The sequence below is a fragment of the Salvelinus fontinalis genome, chromosome 11 (assembly GCF_029448725.1).
Source record: "Salvelinus fontinalis isolate EN_2023a chromosome 11, ASM2944872v1, whole genome shotgun sequence".
Taxonomy (NCBI): domain Eukaryota; kingdom Metazoa; phylum Chordata; class Actinopteri; order Salmoniformes; family Salmonidae; genus Salvelinus; species Salvelinus fontinalis.
Genome location: NC_074675.1, coordinates 46,576,440 through 46,601,162, shown reverse-complemented (window position 1 = coordinate 46,601,162; position 24,723 = coordinate 46,576,440). Strand labels below are relative to the sequence as shown.

The 24,723-nt window shown below is 46.9% G+C and overlaps 1 protein-coding gene across 13 annotated transcripts in view; it reads left to right on the top strand.

Annotated features, from left to right (window-relative positions):
• LOC129865839 (neurexin-2-like) overlaps window positions 1–24,723 on the top strand; it is a 1,012,026-nt gene that overhangs the window by 73,985 nt on the left and 913,318 nt on the right. For 9 of the 13 annotated variants that reach the window (XM_055938873.1, XM_055938874.1, XM_055938872.1 and 6 more), the window contains exon 2: window positions 306–326. In XM_055938873.1, the coding sequence (XP_055794848.1) occupies window positions 306–326 (21 nt within the window). The remainder of the gene's footprint in view (window positions 1–305; window positions 327–24,723) is intronic. The other 4 variants (XM_055938878.1, XM_055938870.1, XM_055938867.1 and 1 more) reach the window with 1 other exon arrangement.

Genomic DNA, 24,723 nt, shown 5'->3' with positions numbered 1-24,723 from the left:
CACATTTCGGTTGTTTTTCCAAGCGTTGTAAATCAAGCCATGGGAAAAATATGATTTAATTTTGCCTGGATAGATCTTATGAATCAAATTGTGCTTTTTTCTTCTTGTAAATGACCTCTTCTCTGATAACATGTGATTTGCTTAACAAATTGGAACTACGACAGGATATGTAATTAATTGGATATCTACTACATTGGAATTATGTCTGGATATGGTAATTGTTCCAAATGCTGTTTGTCTAATCTGTTCATTCTCTCTCTCTCTCTCTCTCTCTCTCCTTCCTGTCCTCATTGGACCCTTTGAAGCAGAAGAGTATGCTGTTGAAGGTAAGGCTACTATTTAGCTCCTACAGACCTAAGATGGATTCTTCTATGACGTTGGCATCCATATTGGATCCTGGTTGCTGTACATTATGTTGTGCCCTCCCTCTTGGGAGGGGCATTGTCAGTGTGATTGGACAGCGATGATGGTGACTCCCGGGGTCATAAATGATGCTGTTTTTAAAATGGAACCTCAGCTTTTGTTTCTCTAAGTAACATTTCCTACTCTTCTCAAAGTTACGTTCTTTTCTTCCTTGGTTTGATTATTTTATTTGAACTATTTATGCATATGGTTTCTCAGTTCAGACTTTATACTCCTACATGTGACAGGGTTGGCACTTGCGAAAGTGATTAATGATTTAACCTAGGAGTAAAATATGTGACTTATCAAATGCTAATAAGTCGTTGAGATGGAAGTATTTCTAGTAGGACAAATGAACCGTGTGATACTGTTTCTAGTTCCCCTCCGGCACCCTCTACTCCCACCTCCAGCGTGGGAGAGCGGGTAAGAGCCAGGGCTGCCAGTCAGGGCCCTTGGGACCACATCAGTCCCTGAGGCTTGTCGCTAGGCTAGCTCGCAGCTCAGCCTAACATATGGGAAGATTAGCATTAGATCCCTGTCTGTCTGGGCCCGCCTGTCATTTCCTCAGCAGTACCAGGGGGGAAATGAAGGAACATCAACCGGATCAGTCAGACAGAGGTGGTGCAGCAAGCAGTTTACCGATAACTCCCCAGACACTCCGCTCCAGACACGTTTGACTCTGTAATTGATAGGCAGGCTGATCCGACCCGTGCTGCGCTGTATGCGGCGAGGGCGATGTTTGGTGGACGGGGAGGGGGGCCGCCATGTTTCCCCCTATCAGGAATGCTGGGTGATGGATTACCCCTCTCCCAGGCTGCAGCAAGCTCGCAGGGGAAATTGCTATGGAAAGACACTCAAAGTTTTTCCCCAAAACATGAATCAGAGTTTCTGCAGTTGTTGTGCTACCCACCCCTGTGTCTCGGCTCGAGTTTGTTTCATCATTTTGGAATCAGAGAGAAAGAGTAGTTTGATTCATCATATTGGAATCAGAGAGAAAGAGTAGTTTGATTCATCATATTGGAATCAGAGAGGAGGAGTAGTTTGATTCATCATATTGGAATCAGAGAGGAGGAGTAGTTTGATTCATCATATTGGAATCAGAGAGGAGGAGTAGTTTGATTCATCATATTGGAATCAGAGAGGAGGAGTAGTTTGATTCATCATATTGGAATCAGAGAGGAGGAGTAGTTTGATTCATCATATTGGAATCAGAGAGGATGTCAGAGTCGTGTGTATAGGTGGCAGGGAAGTCAGGCGCAGGAGAATCAATCTTAATGTAATGGAGTTGTTTAATAACAATACATAAAACATAACTCCAAAACTATAATAACAATAAAACAAAGTGGGTACGAGGACCAGTCGCGCCCCAATACAAACAACACGAAACTGAACATCAAACAATCTCTGACAAAGACACGAGGGGAAACAGAGGGTTAAATACACAACAGGTAATGAGTGGGATTGAAACCAGGTGTGTAGGAAGACAAGACAAAACCAATGGAAAATGAAAAATGGATCAATGATGGCTAGAAGACCGGTGACGTCGACCGCCGAGCACCGCCGAACAAGGAGAGGCTTCGACTTCGATAGAAGTCGTGACAGAGAAGGAGTAGTTTGTTTCATCATATTGGAATCAGAGAGAAGGAGTAGTTTGTTTCATCATATTGGAATCAGAGAGAAGGAGCAGTTTGTTTCATCATATTGGAATCAGAGAGAAGGAGTAATTTGTTTCATCATATTGGAATCAGAGAGAAGGAGTAATTTGTTTCATCATATTGGAATCAGAGAGAAAGAGCAGTTTGTTTCATCATATTGGAATCAGAGAGGAGGAGTAGTTTGTTTCATCATATGGGAATCAGAGAGGAGGAGTAGTTTGTTCCATCATATTGGAATCAGAGAGGAGGAGCAGTTTGTTTCATCATATTGGAATCAGAGAGGAGGAGTAGTTTGTTCCATCATATTGGAATCAGAGAGGAGGAGCAGTTTGTTTCATCATATTGGAATCAGAGAGGAGGAGTAGTTTGTTCCATCATATTGGAATCAGAGAGGAGGAGTAGTTTGTTTCATCATATTGGAATCAGAGAGGAGGAGTAGTTTGTTCCATCATATTGGAATCAGAGAGGAGGAGCAGTTTGTTTCATCATATTGGAATCAGAGAGGAGTAGTTTGTTTCATCATATTGGAATCAGAGAGAAGGAGCAGTTTGTTTCATCATATTGGAATCAGAGAGAAGGAGTAATTTGTTTCATCATATTGGAATCAGAGAGAAGGAGCAGTTTGTTTCATCATATTGGAATCAGAGAGGAGGAGTAGTTTGTTTCATCATATTGGAATCAGAGAGAAGGAATAGTTTGATTCATCATATTGGAATCAGAGAGGAGGAGTAGTTTGTTTCATCATATTGGAATCAGAGAGAAGGAATAGTTTGATTCATCATATTGGAATCAGAGAGAAAGAGTAGTTTGATTAATCATATTGGAATCAGAGAGAAAGAGTAGTTTGATTCATCATATTGGAATCAGAGAGAAAGAGTAGTTTGATTCATCATATTGGAATCAGAGAGAAAGAGTAGTTTGATTCATCATATTGGAATCAGAGAGAAAGAGTAGTTTGATTCATCATATTGGAATCAGAGAGGAGGAGTAGTTTGATTCATCATATTGGAATCAGAGAGGAGGAGTAGTTTGATTCATCATATTGGAATCAGAGAGAAGGAGTAGTTTGATTCATCATATTGGAATCAGAGAGAAAGAGTAGTTTGATTCATCATATTGGAATCAGAGAGAAAGAGTAGTTTGATTCATCATATTGGAATCAGAGAGGAGGAGTAGTTTGATTCATCATATTGGAATCAGAGAGAAGGAGTAGTTTGATTCATCATATTGGAATCAGAGAGGATGTCAGAGTCGTGTGTATAGGTGGCAGGGAAGTCAGGCGCAGGAGAATCAAACTTAATGTAATGGAGTTGTTTAATAACAATAAATAAAACATAACTCCAAAACTATAATAACAATAAAACAAGGTGGGTACGAGGACCAGTCGCGCACCAATACAAACAACACGAAACTGAACATCAAACAATCTCTGACAAAGACATGAGGGGAAACAGAGGGTTAAATACACAACAGGTGGCATTGAAACCAGGTGTGTAGGAAGACAAGACAAAACCAATGGAAAATGAAAAATGGATCAATGATGGCTAGAAGACCGGTGACGTCGACCGCCGAGCACCGCCCGAACAAGGAGAGGCTTCGACTTCGATAGAAGTCGTGACAGATAAGGAGTAGTTTGTTTCATCATATTGGAATCAGAGAGAAGGAGTAGTTTGTTTATCATTTTGGAATCAGAGAGAAAGAGCAGTTTGTTTCATCATATTGGAACCAGAGAGAAAGAGTAGTTTGTTTCATCATATTGGAATCAGAGAGAAGGAATAGTTTGTTTCATCATATTGGAATCAGAGAGAAAGAGCAGTTTGTTTCATCATATTGGAATCAGGCAGAAGGAGTAGTTTGTTTCATCATATTGGAATCAGAGAGGAGGAGTAGTTTGTTTCATCATATTGGAATCAGAGAGAAGGAGTAGTTTGTTTCATCATATTGGAATCAGAGAAAAAGAGTAGTTTGTTTCATCATATTGGAATCAGAGAGGAGGAGTAGTTTGTTTCATCATATTGGAATCAGAGAAAAGGAGTAGTTTGTTTCATCATATTGGAATCAGAGAGGAGGAGTAGTTTGTTTCATCATATTGGAATCAGAGAAAAGGAGTAGTTTGTTTCATCATATTGGAATCAGAGAAAAAGAGTAGTTTGTTTCATCATATTGGAATCAGAGAGAAGGAATAGTTTGTTTCATCATATTGGAATCAGAGAGAAGGAGTAGTTTGTTTCATCATATTGGAATCAGAGAAAAAGAGTAGTTTGTTTCATCATATTGGAATCAGAGAGAAGGAATAGTTTGTTTCATCATATTGGAATCAGAGAGAAAGAGCAGTTTGTTTCATCATATTGGAATCAGAGAGAAGGAATAGTTTGTTTCATCATATTGGAATCAGAGAAAAGGAGTAGTTTTTTTCATCATATTGGAATCAGAGAAAAAGAGTAGTTTGTTTCATCATATTGGAATCAGAGAGAAGGAATAGTTTGTTTCATCATATTGGAATCAGAGAAGGAGTAGTTTGTTTCATCATATTGGAATCAGAGAGAAGGAGTAGTTTGTTTCATCATATTGGAATCAGAGAGAAGGAGTAGTTAGTTTCATCATATTGGAATCAGAGAGAAGGAGCAGTTTGTTTCATCATATTGGAATCAGAGAGGAGGAGTAGTTTGTTTCATCATATTGGAATCAGAGAGGAGGAGCAGTTTGTTTCATCATATTGGAATCAGAGAAAAGGAGTAGTTTGTTTCATCATATTGGAATCAGAGAGGAGGAGTAGTTTGTTTCATCATATTGGAATCAGAGAAAAAGAGTAGTTTGTTTCATCATATTGGAATCAGAGAAAAGAGTAGTTTGTTTCATCATATTGGAATCAGAGAAAAAGAGTAGTTTGTTTCATCATATTGGAATCAGAGAGAAAGAGCAGTTTGTTTCATCATATTGGAATCAGAGAGAAAGAGCAGTTTGTTTCATCATATTGGAATCAGAGAGAAGGAGTAGTTTGTTTCCTCATATTATAATCAGAGAGGAGGAGCAGTTTGTTTCATCATATTGGAATCAGAGAGGAGGAGTAGTCTGTTTCATCATATTGGAATCAGAGAAAAGGAGTAGTTTGTTTCATCATATTGGAATCAGAGAAAAGGAGTACTTTGTTTCATCATATTGGAATCAGAGACAAAGAGCAGTTTGTTTCATCATATTGGAATCAGAGAGAAGGAGCAGTTTGTTTCATCATATTGGAATCAGAGAGAAGGAGTAGTTTGTTTCATCATATTGGAATCAGAGAGAAAGAGCAGTTTGTTTCATCATATTGGAATCAGAGAGAAGGAAGTTTGTTTCATCATATTGGAATCAGAGAGAAGTGCATATTCCAGATTGTCTTTACTTCGTGAACCCAATTTGAATTGTGACCTGGGTTTGATATGCAGAGAGCAGGGCTGTATAACAGAAACGGTTTGAAGCTGACATTCTCCCGCTGCGTTTGAATCTGAAGATCAGAGACCTGTCCTGCTATCTCCTCCCTCAGTGTGTGTGTGTGCGCTCACGCGCTTGGCAAGTCACGACTGCCCGTGCCGCCGGGGTCACATGTCGGAAGCGCTGAAGCCGTTGATGGGAAAATGTCAGGGTGGTGGTGGAGGCGGACAGCGAAGGGACAGAGGTCATTCGTTTCCACGTTCCCGACTGATGTGCCCTGACGGCTCCTCACTCCGTAGCGCGGCCCCTCCATGCCTGTGTGAGGAGTTAGACGGGGGCAGCCAGCTACCTCGCTTTGTGTGTGTGTGTGTCTGTGATCTTGACTCGGAGGAGCAGAGCGAGGACCCATGCTGCAATGATGTGTGGCGATCTGTTTCATGTCCCAGCCCCAGAGGGACTACCACAGCCGAGGGCCCACAGGAGTGGACGGCAGACCTCTACCCGCCACGACTGCCTCCCAGAATGGGAACAAGAGAGCAGCGGCCCAGCCGACCAACAAGAGAGCCATGGGGGTCCTGGGTGACCATTAACATTCATTAGACTGCATAGCCAAGTCCAACTGGGACACACGTCAGTGACACAGCCAACAGGGGGTCCAGCTGAGAGACTAGCCAGGAATGGAAGGACGTAGGGATTTAAATCGCGTCTGGCTTGTTATTTCATTTGCTCCTTATATTTTAAACAGATTTTGGACCGTGCAGACACTTTGCATTGGTCCAAGGGTAGCTGTTGAAGTTGGGTTAACTTTTTATTCTGGATGCTTTTGGGCAGTTTAAATGTGACAATTGCCCTTGTCTGGTGTTCCAGGTGTGTCCCAGTTGCAAAGCTATTGGCTAAAAGAAAGATGATTCTAATATGCAGGCTTGTGGCTGTGGTACCCCTGGGTTTACAAAGCATTTGCACAAGCAGCAGGGCTTTTAATTCCCCCCCCCCAAATGCTCCAGGGTTGGCTATTTGCTCAGAGCTACCAATGTTTTCTTTGACAAATGGCAGTAATAAGGTACACACTAAAAAACAAAGTCTGAACTTTCACCCCAAGTAATGGGCATTTGTGTTCTCCCAAGTCATGATGTTTTAATTAAGAAGTGAATAAGTACTCCCAGAGATGTGTGTTGTGTATTAGTAGGACACATATACTTTAGGTAGTTATCTAATGGTTCATCGTCTCATTCGTCATCTTTGAGAATGCCTGGAAGCCAGAAGCCACCTTGCTCCATGGATTTTGTCCTATTTTTAGGGCCTTGATCCGTCACCATCTTTGGTCTAATTAGTGATAGTGACCGTGCGTGTAAAGGTTGCTGGAGATTGATGAAACGGGGAGCCCTTGAAAGCCCGGGGGACAGAGGTGCCCCTGGAACACGGTTGGTTGACTGCGCTGGCAGACAGTGGAGGCAACGCTTGATGACCTGCGGTTTCACTGACCCGTTTTCACTGCTAGGGCAACCCCCACAGTTCTAGCTGCATCAGAGATGGCCAACCAAGCCCTTTTCCTGGGTTTGGCATAGGAAATACACCTCTTGCTGTAATAGAAACCATACTGTAATGCAGATGTACTCAAACAGGCACTGGATTCCCATTACAAAGACCACTGACAGATAATATAGCAGATTTATATTTCGAACGATAAAGAAACTGTATCAGTTTACATTTTTGATTCGTATTTCTGTTGTTTTGTTCTGAGCATCATACTGAATGCATGGTCAGATAGAGTCAAACAGACAGTGACAGAGAGACAGTCAGAGTCATGAAGAATCACAGTAAATCCACAGTTACGACACGGTCTGTACGAGTTCCCCAGTGATCTGTTTGGGCTGAGGGACGCACCAAGCGAATCCCACTGCTCTAGCTGATGCTATTTTATTTTCTGGGACATCCAGGCCAGGAGTTAATCTATAAGCTTCGGGAGTTTGATGTTGAGTGGAGATATGGGATTGCAGGTTGAGTGATGACTGTACTGTAGTTATGGGAGATTAGTCTGGATCATCCAAACCAGATTATGGATTTTGTTCTTATTGCAGAGAAAATAGAGAGACAAAATCTTTCCTAGATATGTCTGCCGTACAGTGGAGTAAACAAGGAAGCAATAGGACATTAAGGTACTGATGTCAGAAGGGTATTAACCTACTTTTGGATATTATTGTTAGAATTATTTGAGAGTCTTGTCTAAGTTTATATATTTATATGCATTTGTATTCAAAGCTACTTCTGAGCTTTGTCTATTCAGTAACGTATTTGTTACGTTACTGAAAATGAAAGATGAATGGATATCTCAGAATTGACTAGGAGTACAGAGAACGAGACATGTCTTTACGACACGGTATTGTACGACACGGTGTTGAACATCACGGTATTGACTGCATTGTACGTCTCATAACAGTGAAAAAACGACATGCCAACGAACACAACTTTCCAGTATGATTACCACCACCATTCTTCTACTCTGTCTAATCTACAGCTACCAAGACACTAACTTCCTTTTCATCTTGTCACGTTCCCCAGCAATAAATGTTGTCGCTCAAACAGAAGAGGGAACTATATAAGAGTCACCGACAACAACCAAAACAAAACAGGTGTGGTTTTAGGAGGGGTTCTGAAAGACCCTGTTGACTAACAACAACTGTAACCCTAAAGACACCCTTCGAGACCAAGACACTCCCTCTTCATCTCCTGTTTGGCACGTTCCCTTTGTTCCCCACAATGCTATTGGTTTTCTCATATTGTCATATCACCGATATGATGAAACAAAACAAACACGTTAACAAACAGTATCCCTCTCTCCATATTGCCTTTGGAAAGAGCTGGGAGTTATAAGAGCTGAATGACGTACTGTACTGCTGCAGAGGTGTTTGGAGGGAGGCATTGATCTGCTTCTCCTCTCCCCCCACGTTCTCCCCCAGACCTGGACACTTGAGATAAACCTTGCCGAGGTCCTGGAGGATCACGCTCAACCCATGTTCATTCTCACAGGCAACAAATTCCCCTTCTCACACACAGTCACACACACGCTCTATATCTCTGCTTTTGTGATAGCACAGTCAAAAGGCTGAGCAGTGGGCGCTCCAATTGGGAACAACAATTCCAAATGAAACACGTGTGTGTGGCCTTGAACACTACTCTATAGTGATGGAGTTCTGCTGCCTCTTAGTCCACCTGCCTTGAGCTTGCCATTCAGACAGATGCCCACCCTGTGCTAAGATGGCCGCCGGTCGAGTGTGTTGCTGCCTGTTGGGTCAGGGCCCACAGTGGGAAGAGAGGCCATGGTTAGATCCCTGCATAAAATATCATTGGGGTGAAATATAGGCTACATCTATCTATCTCAGGGACTCACACATTGTTATAATGGAAGTTAGTGACACATTTCACGTCATCAACAAAGTGATTAACACCCTGGAAATGTATTTCAAGAGTAGTGTTTGTCAATGTCCAGTATAACACCTTAATTAAGTATTTTTTCAATTTGTCATGATTTCCTGAATGCGTTACGTGATTCTACGTATCCTCAAATGGTATTTGTGCTATTCCCTGAATGTATATGCTTCTAGCTATTTGAGACAGTGGACATGCTCTGCTTGAAATGGCTCTGATTTTGGAGGGATTTTGTTCCAATCCCCAAGTCTCCCCTCCCCTGAGTGTATTCAAATGAAAATGTGTCTTGCTTCATTTGCCGTGCCTAGGTGGATTTGAAGTGAATTAACAAAATGAACATAGTCTTTTAAGTGTTTCCCTGAGGAACAGAGGTTCTGGGGCATTTGGAGTTGATACTGTATTGTCTTTAGTTTTGTCATCTTCCACTGCTTCATTTATGCCCCGTCAGGAATGCAATCCCTGTAATCCTCTATCTCTCTCTTTCTCTATTCATCTCCCTCTGGCTCTTCCACTCTGTCCTATGCTCATGTACTGTATCTTCCAGGATATATATCGATCTATCTCTATTCCTAGACTTTCTTCACCTTTTCAATCTTCCAATTCATTACATTTCCCTTTACCTCCCTCTCTACGTCGTTCCCTCTCTACCTCCCTCTCTACGTCGTTCCCTCTCTACCTCCCTCTACGTCGTTCCCTCTCTAACTCCCTCTCTACATCGTTCCCTCTCTACCTCCCTCTCTACGTCGTTCCCTCTCTACCTCCCTCTACGTCGTTCCCTCTCTACCTCCCTCTCTACGTTGTTCCCTCTCTACCTCCCTCTCTACGTCATACCCTCTCTACCTCCCTGTCTACGTCGTTCCCTCTTTACCTCCCTCTACTTCGTTCACTCTCTACCTCCCTCTCTATTGTTCCCTCTCTACCTCCCTCTCTAGTTTGTTCCCTCTCTACCTCCCTCTAATTCGTTCACTCTCTACCTCCCTCTCTATTGGTCCCTCTCTACCTCCCTTTCTATGTCACTCCCTTTCTACCTCCCTCTCTATATCGTTCCCTCTCTACTTCATTCCCTCCCTACCTCCCTTTCTATGTCGTTCTCCCTCTACCTCCCTTTCTATGTCATTCCCTCTCTATCTCCCTTTCTACTTCGTTCCCTCCCTACCTCCCTCTCTATTCGTTCCCTCTTTACCTCCCTCTCTACGTTGTTCCCTCTCTACCTCCCTCTCTACGCCGTTCCCTCCCTACCTCCCTCTCTACGTCGTTCCCTCCCTACCTCCCTCTCTATGTCGTTCCCTCCCTACCTCCTTCTCTATGTCGCTCATTCCCTACCTCCCTCTCTATGTCGTTCCCTCTTTACCTCCCTCTCTATGTCGTTCCCTCCATACTTCCCTCTCTACATTGTTCCCTCTCTACCTGCCTCTCTACGCCGTTCCCTCCCTACCTCCCTCTCTACGCCGTTCCCTCCCTACCTCCCTCTCTACGCCGTTCTCTCCCTACCTCCCTCTCTACTTCATTCCCTCCCTACCTCCCTCTCTATTCGTTGCCTCCCTACCTCCCTCTCTACTTCGTTCCCTCCCAACCTCCCTCTCTATGTCGTTCCCTCCATACCTCCCTCTCTACGTTGTTCCCTCCCTACCTCCCTCTCTATGTCGTTCCCTCCCTACCTCCCTCTCTACTTCGTTCCCTCCCTACCTCCCTCTCTATGCTGTTCCCTCCCTACCTCCCTCTCTATGTCGTTCCCTCCCTACCTCCCTCTCTATGCCGTTCCCTCCCTACCTCCCTCTCTATGTCGTTCCCTCCCTACCTCCCTCTCTATGTCGTTCCCTCCCTACCTCCCTCTCTACTTCGTTCCCTCCCTACCTCCCCCTCTATGCCGTTCCCTCCCTACCTCCCTCTCTATGTCGTTCCCTCCATACCTCCCTCTCTACGTTGTTCCCTCCCTACCTCCCTCTCTATGTCGTTCCCTCCCTACCTCCCTCTCTACCTCGTTCCCTCCCTACCTCCCTCTCTATGCTGTTCCCTCCCTACCTCCCTCTCTATGTCGTTCCCTCTCTACCTCCCTCTCTATGCCGTTCCCTCCCTACCTCCCTCTCTATGTCGTTCCCTCCCTACCTCCCTCTCTATGTCGTTCCCTCCCTACCTCCCTCTCTACTTCGTTCCCTCCCTACCTCCCCCTCTATGCCGTTCCCTCCCTACCTCCCTCTCTATGTCGTTCCCTCCATACCTCCCTCTCTACGTTGTTCCCTCCCTACCTCCCTCTCTATGTCATTCCCTCCCTACCTCCCTCTCTACCTCGTTCCCTCCCTACCTCCCTCTCTATGCTGTTCCCTCCCTACCTCCCTCTCTATGTCGTTCCCTCCCTACCTCCCTCTCTATGTCGTTCCCTCTTTACCTCCCTCTCTACGCCGTTCCCTCCATACCTCCCTCTCTATGTCGTTCTCTCCATACCTCCCTCTCTACGTTGTTCCCTCTCTACCTCCCTCTCTACGTCGTTCCCTCTCTACCTCCCTCTCTACGTCATTCCCTCTCTACCTCACTCTCTATGTCGTTCCCTCTCTACCTCCCTCTCTATGTCATTCCCTCTTTACCTCCCTCTGTGTCGTTCCCTCCATACCTCCCTCTCTACGTCGTTCCCTCTCTACCTCCCTCTCTACGCTGTTCCCTCTCTACCTCCCTCTCTACGCTGTTCCCTCTCTACCTTCCTCTCTACGTCGTTCCCTCTCTACCTCCCTCTCTATGTCGTACCCTCCATACCTCCCTCTCTACGCTGTTCCCTCTTTACATCCCTCTCTACGCTGTTCCCTCTCTACGCTGTTCCCTCTCTACCTCCCTCTCTACGTCGTTCCCTCTCTACCTTCCTCTCTACGTCGGCCCCTCTCTGCCTCGCTCTCTACGCTGTTCCCTCTCAGGTCCAGCAGATAACATCTTAGGTTGTTGCTAAGAGGCTTATGGGGGATGCCTCAATAGAGGGAAGTGGATTGCTCCTCTGTTGAGTTGAAGGAGGCAATCTGGACAGGGCACACAATGCTAGGAGGTAGGAGAGGAGGTGGTTCTAAGGAGGTAGGAGAGGAGGGTATTCTCCACCAGGGTCTTCCTAATGGAGCACAGCTTAATTAACATGTGCTGTACATATTACCTAAAGTCCCAGTGCAGTCAAAACCATCATATTCCGCCCTTTATCATAGTGTAAGGGTAGTTTTCGGAATACAACTCCACAATCCTTTAGTCCAGATATGGCACAGGAGGTTGGTAGCACCTTAATTGGGGAGGATGGGCTTGTGGTAATGACTGAAGCGGAATGAGTGAAATGGTATCTAATACATGGTTTCCATGGTTTCCATGTGTTTAATGCCATTCTATTTGCTCCGTTCCGGTCATTATTATGAGCCATCCTCCCCTTAGCAGCCCCCTGTGAGATACGGCTTTATTTAGCTACGGTGCACAGTGTTCCAAATAATACCCACATAACATCCATGACACACTTATTCAAGTATGCCAGAGTTCAATACGTTTACACAATAAGGACTTTTGCTTAACTCTGCCCTCGTCGAACAAAATTCACACACAATTGACATTACTCTATCAAAATGATCTGTGCATTATCCAAAGCCCACTCTAATATCCTCCCATTTAACCTTGATACAGTAGTACATGTTCTCTATAATGGGGGTAAAATCGAGCGTGCAATTTCATTATGCACTTTTACGGTCTGAATGATTGAAAATATCATCAAAGAAGCAATCAGTGTAGCTGTTCAGTAGTACATAAAGCAACGGAGGCCTCTACTACTATGCATTTATGTTATTGCGCAACTCCATTGAAATACAGTCATGAAAAGTGGGCCTGTGCTCTTAAGAGGTTAAGGCAGCCTTCACAACAGGACAGGTCTAAATTGGCCGTCTTTTGTCTGGCGCGGCGCGAGGCGCATCCTTAAAACACATATTGACTGGCTTGGTGTGTCTGTTATGGCAGGCGCTTTGAGGGGCGCTGACACTTTCCTATTTTCTGCCTGACACTCCTCGTCACTTCCATAACCAGATTTGTCCACCCATGGCTCAAGAAGACGGAAGACAGCCCGAATTTCTTCTTTCTCCCCTTCTATTTCTAGTCTTTCCAAAGTGGGAGAGGACAGCACTGTGTGTGTGCCCTACAGTACCTGCATCCATTTTGGAATTTAGTTATGATGCGAAATGCCACTGACAGGTATCCTAGAAGTCTTTGCCTGGCTGTGTGACACATGGAGAGATTAAACGTGGGCTCGACCAGAGTGGGAGAAAGCTCATCTCCTACACACTGAAGGGTAGAGTAAAGAAAATAAAAAAGACCCCTCTCTACTGGGCTACTAATCAACTATGTCGAGATAGGGCCACAGAGAGAGAGAGAGGGAGAGAGGGAGGGAGAGGGAGAGGGAGAGGGAGAGGGAGAGGGAGAGAGGGAGAGAAGGGGAGAAGGAGAGGGAGAGAGGGAGAGAGGGAGAGAAGGGGAGAAGGAGAGGGGAGAGGGAGAGGGAGAGGGAGAGAGAGAGGGAGGAGAGAGAGGGAGAGAGAGAGGGAGAGAGAGAGGGAGAGAGAGAGGGAGAGAGAGAGGGAGAGAGAGGGAGAGAGAGGAGAGAGAGAGAGAGAGAGAGAGAGAGAGAGAGAGAGAGAGAGAGAGGGAGAGGGAGAGGGAGAGGGAGAGGGAGAGGGAGAGGGAGGGAGAGAGGGAGGGAGGGAGAGAGGGAGAGAGGGAGGGAGAGAGGGAGGGAGAGAGGGAGGGAGAGAGGGAGGGAGAGAGGGAGGGAGAGAGGGAGGGAGAGGGAGAGGGAGGGAGAGGGAGAGGGAGAGAGAGGGAGAGGGAGAGAGAGGGAGAGGGAGAGAGAGGGAGAGGGAGAGAGAGAGGGAGGGAGGGAGAGGGAGAGGGAGAGAGATTCCTCTACTGTGAAGGTTATGTTCAACCGAGTTCTTCTCAGAATTCCACATTGGTTCTGCACAATGTCCCTACAGCAATACACAGGAAGTGGGGAAATATTCAATTTAAGGAAATGCAATGGCATTGATTGCGCTTTTCCTTGGATGGAGTTGGTGGTTGTTTTCAGCCTAGCCATAAAGGCTAGATCTGGGCACTCCAACCTTTTTCCTGGAGAGCTACAGTCCTGTAGGTTTGAACTGGTTGATAAGGTGAATCAGATCAGTTAAATTTGGGGTTGGAGCTGAAATCTACAGGAAGGTTGCTCTCCAGGAACAGGGTTGGAGTTAAAACCTACAGGAGGGTCGCTCTCCAGAAACAGGGTTGGAGTTAAGACCTAGAGGAGGGTCGCTCTCCAGGAACAGGGTTGGAGTTAAGACCTAGAGGAGGGTCGCTCTCCAGAAACAGGGTTGGAGTTAAGACCTAGTGGAGGGTCGCTCTCCAGGAACAGGGTTGGTGTTAAAACCTCCAGGAGGGTCGCTCTCCAGAAACAGGGTTGGAGTTAAAACCTAGAGGAGGGTTGCTCTCCAGGAACAGGGTTGGAGTTAAAACCTACTGGAGGGTCGCTCTCCAGAAACAGGGTTGGAATTAAAACCTACTGGAGGGTCGCTCTCCAGAAACAGGGTTGGAGTTAAGACCTAGAGGAGGGTCGCTCTCCAGGAACAGGGTTGGAGTTAAAACCTAGAGGAGGGTCGCTCTCCAAGAACAGGGTGGGAGTTAAAACCTAGAGGAGGGTCGCTCTCCAGGAACAGGGTTGGAGTTAAAACCTACAGAAGGGTCGCTCTCCAGCAACAGGGTTGTAGTTAAGACCTAGAGGAGGGTCGCTCTCCAGGAACAGGGTTGGAGTTAAAACCTAGAGGAGGGTCGCTCTCCAGGAACAGGGTTGGAGTTAAGACCTAGAGGAGGGTCGCTCTCCAGGAAAAGGGTTGGAGTTAAAACCTACAGGAGGGTCGCTCTCCAGGAACAGGGTTGGAGTTAAGACCTAGAGGAGGGTCGCTCTCCAGGAACAGGGTTGGAGTTAAAACCTACTGGAGGGTCGCTCTCCAGGAACAGGGTTGCAGAGCCCTGGGCTAGATGCTGGACTGGAGTTCGTAGTTGCATGCCCTCACAGAACGATATTCTCGTCATGTATTTAGCTAGTGGCACAATTGTGTATGGGCAACTGAATTGAAACACAGGTGGCGACGTTCAGAGGAATGGGCTGGTAAAATGGAGCTCAATAGGCCACCCAGATGAATGGGCCTGAATCAGAGGAGAAAATGGAAAAACAGCTATTCTCTTTCATCTTCCCTTCATCTATACCTTCATCTATCCCTCTATTTTATAATGGAAAACGAGTAACACTTGAGTGAGTCAACATTTTTGTCACCATTCAGGGCCTCTCTCTTTCTGTCGTTAAAGGGAAGAATATTCTAGAGGGATTTCGCTGGTAATGGCAGTTGATTGTGGTATTTTTCTCCTCCCACTCTCCTCCTCCCCTCCCCTCTTCCCTCTCTTCTCCTCCTCTTCACTTTCTATTGGTTCACTCCCAGTCGCTGGCGGTCCCGCATGATAATGTGGAGGGCAAATGCAATATGATGTGACCTTAAACACAGATCAGATTCAATATTTCTCAAGGGACCTCGTCTCTGGTGTTGGAAAGAAAATGGTGTTGCTAGTAAAATGGCTACCAGTGTTTCGGTCGTCATGGGTACGATAGGATTTGATTGAGCAGATTTGACACTTTTGTTGTGTTTTTGCGTAGGAGTTCTGCTTGGTTATAGGGGTGTGTACGCAGTCATAGAAATGCTGGAAGGGAAGACTTTACCTGATGCACTGAATCTCAGCAAGGGTCCACCCACCTGCAGAGATTTACCCTCAGACACACTCTTTCTTTCTCTCTCTCTCTCTCGCTCCCTCCCTCCGCTTAAATCCTGCCTAAAGCCAAGAAATAGCAACTCCCCTCGGCTACAGCCTCCTCTTCATCTGAGAACCCACGTATGACGTTTACTGTGATCACACCTACCATTTACAGGGTTTGTTTTAGACTTAAAGTTGCGATGAATAGGGATTTCAAGTCTTATCAAATACCATGTACACAACCAATGTTAAGACGTGCCCTCCTTCTAACGTACTGGGTGTCGTAGACACTAGCTCTATAATGAGGTTCATTTGAGCAGGGACCTTATGGAGGTGCTTTGAAAATCCTTCCTGACTGACCCCTACTAGGTAAATGAACCCTGACCCCTACTGGGTATATGAACCCTGACCCCCTCCCTACTGGGTAAATGAACCCTGACCCCTACTGGGTAAATGAACCCTGACCCCCTCACTACTGGGTATATGAACCCTGACCCCTACAGGGTATATGAACTCTGACCCCCTCCCTACTGGGTAAATGAAACCTGACCCCTACTGGGTATATCAACCTTGACCCCCTCCCTACTGGGTATATGAACCCTGACTCCTACTGGGTATATGAACTCTGACCCCCTCCCTACTGGGTATATGAACCCTGACCCCTACTGGGTATATGAACTCTGACCCCATTCCTACTGGGTATATCAACCCTGACCCATACTGGGTATATCAACCCTGACCCCCGCCCTACTGGGTATATCAACCCTGACCCCCTCCCTACTGGGTATATCAACCTTGACCCCCTCCCTACTGGGTATATGAACCCTGACTCCTACTGGGTATATGAACTCTGACCCCCTCCCTACTGGGTATATGAACCCTGACCCCTACTGGGTATATGAACTCTGACCCCCTCCCTACTGGGTATATGAACCCTGACCCCCTCCCTACTGGGTATATCAACCCTGACCCCCTCCCTACTGGGTATATGAACCCTGACCCCTAATGGGTATATCAACCCTGACCCCCTCCCTACTGGGTATATGAACCCTGACCCCTACTGGGTATATGAACCCTGACCCCCTCCCTACTGGGTATATCAACCCTGACCCCCTCCCTACTGGGTATATGAACCCTGACCCCCTCCCTACTGGGAATATGAACCCTGACCCCCTCCCTACTGGGTATATGAACCCTGACCCCTACTGGGTATATCAACCCTGACCCCCTCCCTACTGGGTATATGAACCCTGACCCCTACTGGGTATATGAACCCTGACCCCCTCCCTACTGGGTATATCAACCCTGACCCCCTCCCTACTGGGTATATGAACCCTGACCCCCTCCCTACTGGGTATATGAACCCTGACCCCCTCCCTACTGGGTATATCAACCCTGACCCCCTCCCTACTGGGTATATGAACCCTGACCCCCTCCCTACTGGGTATATGAACCCTGACCCCCTCCCTACTGGGTATATCAACCCTGACCCCCTCCCTACTGGGTATATGAACCCTGACCCCCTCCCTACTGGGTATATCAACCCTGACCCCCTCCCTACTGGGTATATCAACCCTGACCCCCTCCCTACTGGGTATATCAACCCTGACCCCCTCCCTACTGGGTATATCAACCTTGACCCCACTGGGTATATCAACCCTGACCCCCTCCCTACTGGGTATATCAACCCTGACCCCTACTGGGTATATGAACCCTGACCCCCTCCCTACTGGGTATATCAACCCTGACCCCCTCCCTACTGGGTATATCAACCCTTACCCCCTCCCTACTGGGTATATCAACCCTGACCCCCTCCCTACTGGGTATATCAACCCTTACCCCTACTGGGTATATGAACACTGACCCCCCTCCCTACTGGGTATATCAACCCTGACCCCCTCCCTACTGGGTAAATCAACCCTGACCCCCTCCCTACTGGGTATATGAACCCTGACCCCTACTGGGTATATCAACTCTGACCCCCTCCCTACCGGGTATATCAACTCTGACCCCCTCCCTACTGGGTATATCAACCCTGACCCCCTCCCTACTGGGTATATCAACCCTGACCCCCTCCCTACTGGGTATATCAACCCTGACCCCCTCCCTACTGGGTATATCAACCCTGACCCGCTCCATACTAGGTATATCAACCCTGACCCCCTCCCTACTGGGTATATCAACCCTGACCCCCTCCCTACTGGGTAAATGAACCCTGACCCCCTCCCTACTTTGTATATCAACCCTGACCCCCTCCCTACTGGGTATATCAACCCTGACCCCCTCCCTACTGGGTATATCAACCCTGACCCCCTCCCTACTGGGTATATCAACCCTGACCCCCTCCCTACTGGGTATATCAACCCTGACCCCCTCCCTACTGGGTATATCAACCCTGACCCCCTCCATACTGGGTATATCAACCCTGACCCCCTCCCTACTGGGTATATCAACACTGACCCCCTCCCTACTGGGTATATCAACCCTGACCCCTACTGGGTATATCAACCCTGACCCCCTCCCTTCTGGGTATATGAACCCTGACCCCTACTGGGTATATCAACCCTGACCCCCTCCCTACTGGGTATATCAACCCTGACCCCCTCCCTACTGGGTATATCAACCCTGACCCCCTCCCTACTGGGTATATGAACCCTGACCCCCTCCCTACTGGGTATATGAACCCTGACCCCCTCCCTACTGGGTATATGAACCCTGACCCCCTCCCTACTGGGTATATGAACCCTGACCCCCTCCCTACTGGGTATATCAACACTGACCCCTACTGGGTATATCAACCCTGACCCCCTCCCTACTGGGTATATGAACCCTGACCCCTACTGGGTATATCAACCCTGACCCCCTCCCTACTGGGTATATGAACCCTGACCCCCTCCCTACTGGGTATATGAACCCTGACCCCTACAGGGTATATCAACCCTGACCCCCTCCCTACTGGGTATATCAACCCTGACCCCCTCCCTACTGGGTATATGAACTCTGACCCCCTCCCTACTGGGTATATCAACCCTGACCCCCTCCCTACTGGGTATATCAACCCTGACCCCTTCCCTACTGGGTATATGAATCCTGACCCCCTCCCTACTGGGTACATCAACCCTGACCCCCTCCCTACTGGGTATATCAACCTTGACCCCACTGGGTATATCAACCCTGACCCCCTCCCTACTGGGTATATCAACCCTGACCCCTACTGGGTATATGAACCCTGACCCCTACTGTGTATATGAACCCTGACCCCTACTGGGTATATCAACCCTGACCCCTACTGGGTATATCAACCCTGACCCCCTCCCTACTGGGTATATCAACCCTGACCCCCTCCCTACTGGGTATATCAACCCTGACCCCCTCCCTACTGGGTATATCAACCCTGACCCCTACAGGGTATATCAACCCTGACCCCCTCCCTACTGGGTATATCAACCCTGACCCCCTCCCTACTGGGTATATCAACCCTGACCCCCTCCCTACTGGGTATATCAAACCTGACCCCCTCCCTACTGGGTATATCAAACCTGACCCCCTCCCTACTGGGTATATCAACCCTGACCCCTACTGGGTATATGAACCCTGACCCCCTCCCTACTGGGTATATCAACCCTGACCCCCTCCCTACTGGGTATATCAACCCTGACCCCCTCCCTACTGGGTATATCAAACCTGACCCCCTCCCTACTGGGTATATCAACCCTGACCCATACTGGGTATATCAACCCTGACCCCCTCCCTACTGGGTATATCAACCCTGACCCCCTCCCTACTGGGTATATCAACCCTGACCCCCTCCCTACTGGGTATATCAACCCTGACCCCCTCCCTACTGGGTATATGAACCCTGACCCCCTCCCTACTGGGTATATCAACCCTGACCCCTACAGGGTATATCAACCCTGACCCCCTCCCTACTGGGTATATCAACCCTGACCCCCTCCCTACTGGGTATATGAACTCTGACCCCCTCCCTACTGGGTAGATCAACCCTGACCCCCTCCCTACTGGGTATATCAACCCTGACCCCCTCCCTACTGGGTAAATCAACCTTGACCCCACTGGGTATATCAACCCTGACCCCCTCCCTACTGGGTATATCAACCCTGACCCCTACTGGGTATATGAACCCTGACCCCTACTGGGTATATGAACCCTGACCCCTACTGGGTATATCAACCCTGACCCCTACTGGGTATATCGACCCTGACCCCCTCCCTACTGGGTATATCAACCCTGACCCCCTCCCTACTGGGTATATCAACCCTGACCCCCTCCCTACTGGGTATATCAACCCTGACCCCTACGGGGTATATCAACCCTGACCCCCACCCTACTGGGTATTTCAACCCTGACCTCCTCCCTACTGGGTATATCAACCCTGACCCCCTCCCTACTGGGTATATCAAACCTGACCCCCTCCCTACTGGGTATATCAAACCTGACCCCCTCCCTACTGGGTATATCAACCCTGACCCCTACTGGGTATATGAACCCTGACCCCCTCCCTACTGGGTATATCAACCCTGACCCCCTCCCTACTGGGTATATCAACCCTGACCCCCTCCCTACTGGGTATATCAACCCTGACCCCCTCCCTACTGGGTATATCAACCCTGACCCCCTCCCTACTGGGTATTGCAACCCTGACCCCCTCCCTACTGGGTATATCAACCCTAACCCCTACTGGGTATATCAACCCTGACCCCCTCCCTACTGGGTATATCAACCCTGACCCTCTCCCTACTGGGTATATCAACCCTGACCCCCTCCCTACTGGGTATATCAACCCTGACCCCTACTGGGTATATCAACCCTGACCCCCTCCCTACTGGGTATATCAACCCTGACCCATACTGGGTATATCAACCCTGACCCCCTCCCTACTGGGTATATCAACCCTGACCCCCTCCCTACTGGGTATATCAACCCTGACCCCCTCCCTACTGGGTATATCAACCCTGACCCCTACTGGGTATATCAACCCTGACCCCTACTGGGTATATCAACCCTGACCCCCTCCATACTGGGTATATCAATCCTGACCCCCTCCCTACTGGGTATATCAACCCTGACCCCCTCCCTACTGGGTATATCAACCCTGACCCCTACAGGGTATATCAACCATGACCCCTACTGGGTATATCAACCCTGACCCCTACTGGGTATATCAACCCTGACCCCTACTGGGTATATCAACCCTGACCCCTACTGGGTATATCAACCCTGACCCCTACTGGGTATATCAACCCTGACCCCTACTGGGTATATCAACCCTGACCCCTACTGGGTATATCAACCCTGACCCCTACTGGGTATATCAACCCTGACCCCCTCCCTACTGGGTATATCAACCCTGACCCCCTCCCTACTGGGTATATCAATCCTGACCCCCTCCCTACTGGGTATATGAACCCTGACCCCCTCCCTACTGGGTATATGAACCCTGACCCCCTCCCTACTGGGTATATCAACCCTGACACCCTCCCTACTGGGTATATCAACCCTGTCCCCTACTGGGTATATCAACCCTGACCCCCTCCCTACTGGGTATATGAACCCTGACCCCTCCCTACTGGGTATATCAACTCTGACCCCCTCCCTACTGGGTAAATTAACTCTGACCCCTCCCAACTGGTTAGAGCGTTGGGCTAGTAACTGCAAGGCAGTTTAACCTACTGTTCCCCGGGCGCCGAAGACGTGGCTGTTGATTATGGCAAATGCCCCGCACCTCTCTGATTCAGAGGGAGGAAGACACATTTCAGTTGAAGGCATTCAGTATTACAACTGACTAGGTATCCCCCTTTACCTTTCCTTTACTGGGTAAATGAACTCTGACCCCTTACTAGACTGCTAAATTAATACCATCAATTCTAACCGTGTTGGAGGCTTATCCGTGTTTGTGTGTGTGTGTGTGTGTGTGTGTGTGTGTGTGTGTGTGTGTGTGTGTGTGTGTGTGTGTGTGTGTGTGTGTGTGTGTGTGTGTGTGTGTGTGTGTGTGTGTGTGTGTGTGTGTGTGTGTGTGTGTGTGTGTGATATTATATGCCAGGTTGGGATATGACTGTCATTTTTTTGACCTTGCTAGATGTGTTGGATGTCAGGCTCAGAAACATTCTCCATCGCTATATTGTTATTCCATGCCCCAATTTAATCCCATGCTGTGGATTTCCATTATAATTGATTGGTTGATGACTTCCTCCTTCGGCATTGAATTGGCCTTGTATATCGCTTCCATGCAGTTTGTCTTAACATTGGTTGTGTACATTTTATTTGACAAGGCTTGAAATATTATTTGCAACTTTAAGTCTAAAGCAAACGAACTGTAACAGAATGTCCTGTGGAATACACAAGTGTAAGTGGGGAGGTGTGTAGGGAGCGGATTAAAGTGTCACGCCTCGCTGTGAGGAGTCGTCCTCAACGACTTGATCGAACGTCGTCCAGGCACAAGATAATGAACTGGTTAAGTCTCTCCCCAATGGCTTTAATTGAACAAGTACATGTCTCACACAAGTCCATCTAGGCAGAAGGCCTTCTGGGAATTGGTTGTTTTGGATTGGGAGATACAGTCCTTGTTCTCCTGGTAAAGTAACTTCATCCAGAACCTGTAACCCCATCAAGGCTTCTAGAGTGAAGCATCGAATGTGTTTGGATGCCATTGTTTTTTCATTTATAGTTGGTTTGTTTTAATATTTAATCAGAATGATTTCAAGTGGTGCCAGAATATACAGTAACTATTATAATTAGTCACAGTAATGTTTTTTATGAACTGTTTGCATATTCAGGTGCTTGTTTGATCAGCCTGGAAGTATGGCAGTCTGCTTGTGTCTAAGGCAGGGCTCTCAACCCTGTTCCTGGAGAGCTACCCTCCTGTAGGTTTTCGCTCCAACCTCAGTTGTAACGAACCTAGTTCAGCTTATCAACCAGCTAATCATTAGAATCAGGCGTGCTATATTACGGTTGGAGTGTGAACCTACAGGACGGTAGCTCTCCGGGAACAGGGTTGGAGAGTCCTGTTCTAAGTGCTAGCCCCTGCCTTCTGTCCAGGTCCCAGGCACTTACGACAAACAAGTGGCTAGGTACTGTATGTCCAGGGTTGGGTAGGTTACTTTCTAAATGTAATCCGTTACAGTTACTAATTAGTTACCTGTCAAAAAAAATTCATCAGCAACGTATTACCCACATTTTTGGATGACTTTCCCTTTAAGAGGCATTAGAAGAAGAAGACAGACAGGATCCATCAAGCGCATTTGGTTTGTCAGCATAGTGGTCTCTGACTTGTGGTCAGAATCACTCGGACAAAACAATCTTTAACCAATGTCTTTTTTTCAATGTTGAATTCAATGTGAGAAAACAGAAAGGTATCATCATGTATTTCTTCTCTCTCGAAACAATCCTTGCTGAATTTAAAAGTCATCTAACAAATAATCATCTAGTTTTTCAGAAGTATCTGAAATCTCATTACAATATTTTAGCTGTTAACGTAACTGATTACAGTTTGTTTTTTGTACTTTCAATTTCATATAATCATATAATTCATATAATCAGTCAGGCTTTTAATCGTTCAACTTTTCAGGGCAGCAACCAAGTCCTCCATTATCAAAGACATAACACTAACTGAAGAGAAGTATCAGTGGATGTCAAGTAAAGTCTGTCATCGCTGAATCAATACATGAACAAAATACACATTCTGTGCCCGTGCAAGGCCTACCATTACTCAGGAAAACACAACTAACCAACTTTTGTCTCTGCTTCTAAAAGAAGATTCATGCAGAAGTTTATTTCAAAAGGTCCTTTAAGGAAATAGCCTTTTCTGAAGACACTAGGTCGAAACACATCCTTGATTTAGAGAGATTCTGCAGAAGTCCCAACTGGACATTGACACCCCTAGCAGTAAATAACTGCTCTCTCTACTCCTATAGCCATAGCAGTAAATAACTGCTCTCTCTACTCCTATAGCCCTAGCAGTAAATAAGTGCTCTCTCTACTCCTATAGCCCTAGCAGTAAATAACTGCTCTCTCTACTCCTATAGCCCTAGCAGTAAATAACTGCTCTCTCTACTCCTATAGCCCTAGCAGTAAATAACTGCTCTCTCTACTCCTACAGCCCTAGCAGTAATACGTGCTTCTCTCTACTCCTACAGCCCTAGCAGTAAATAACTGCTCTCTCTACTCCTACAGCCCTAGCAGTAATACGTGCTTCTCTCTACTCCTACAGCCCTAGCAGTAAATAACTGCTCTCTCTACTCCTATAGCCCTAGCAGTAAATAACTGCTCTCTCTACTCCTACAGCCCTAGCAGTAATACGTGCTTCTCTCTACTCCTACAGTCCTAGCAGTAAAAACTGCTCTCTCTACTCCTACAGCCCTATCAGTAATACGTGCTTCTCTCTACTCCTACAGTCCTAGCAGTAAATAACTGCTCTCTCTACTCCTACAGCCCTAGCAGTAATACGTGATTCTCTCTACTCCTACAGTCATAGCAGTAAATAACTGCTCTCTCTACTCCTATAGCCCTAGCAGTAAATAACTGCTCTCTCTACTCCTATAGCCCTAGCAGTAAATAACTGCTCTCTCTACTCCTATAGCCCTAGCAGTAAATAAAAAATCCTTTACATGTGCCTTATTCAGTGGTTCTCCAAACCACTGTCTTGAATCTGAGCCCTATCTAGTATATGTGATCATGGGGAAAAGGTTTACTGACCTTTTCTGTAAAATGTTAGGCTAAATTAGTTGTCAGTGGCCGGACGTGGCAGCCATGCTAAAGCTTCACACTGAGTGAATGTTCTCTATGACAGCCTACCTGACTTCTAACCTTTGAGGTACACAGAGAAGTAGAATCTAACTCTATGACATTATGTCTCCATTGTTACTGGGAGATTTCAGTCCCTGGTTATGAAAGTAGAACACAGCAGGAGGACTGCATGCTAAACACTAACAAAAACCATACCCAAAGAGACAGTAATACGTGCAGTAATAGACACAGCATTACGGGTAATATGTCTGTAAGAAGATGTGGCATGTAGGCAGTGTGCAGAGAACAG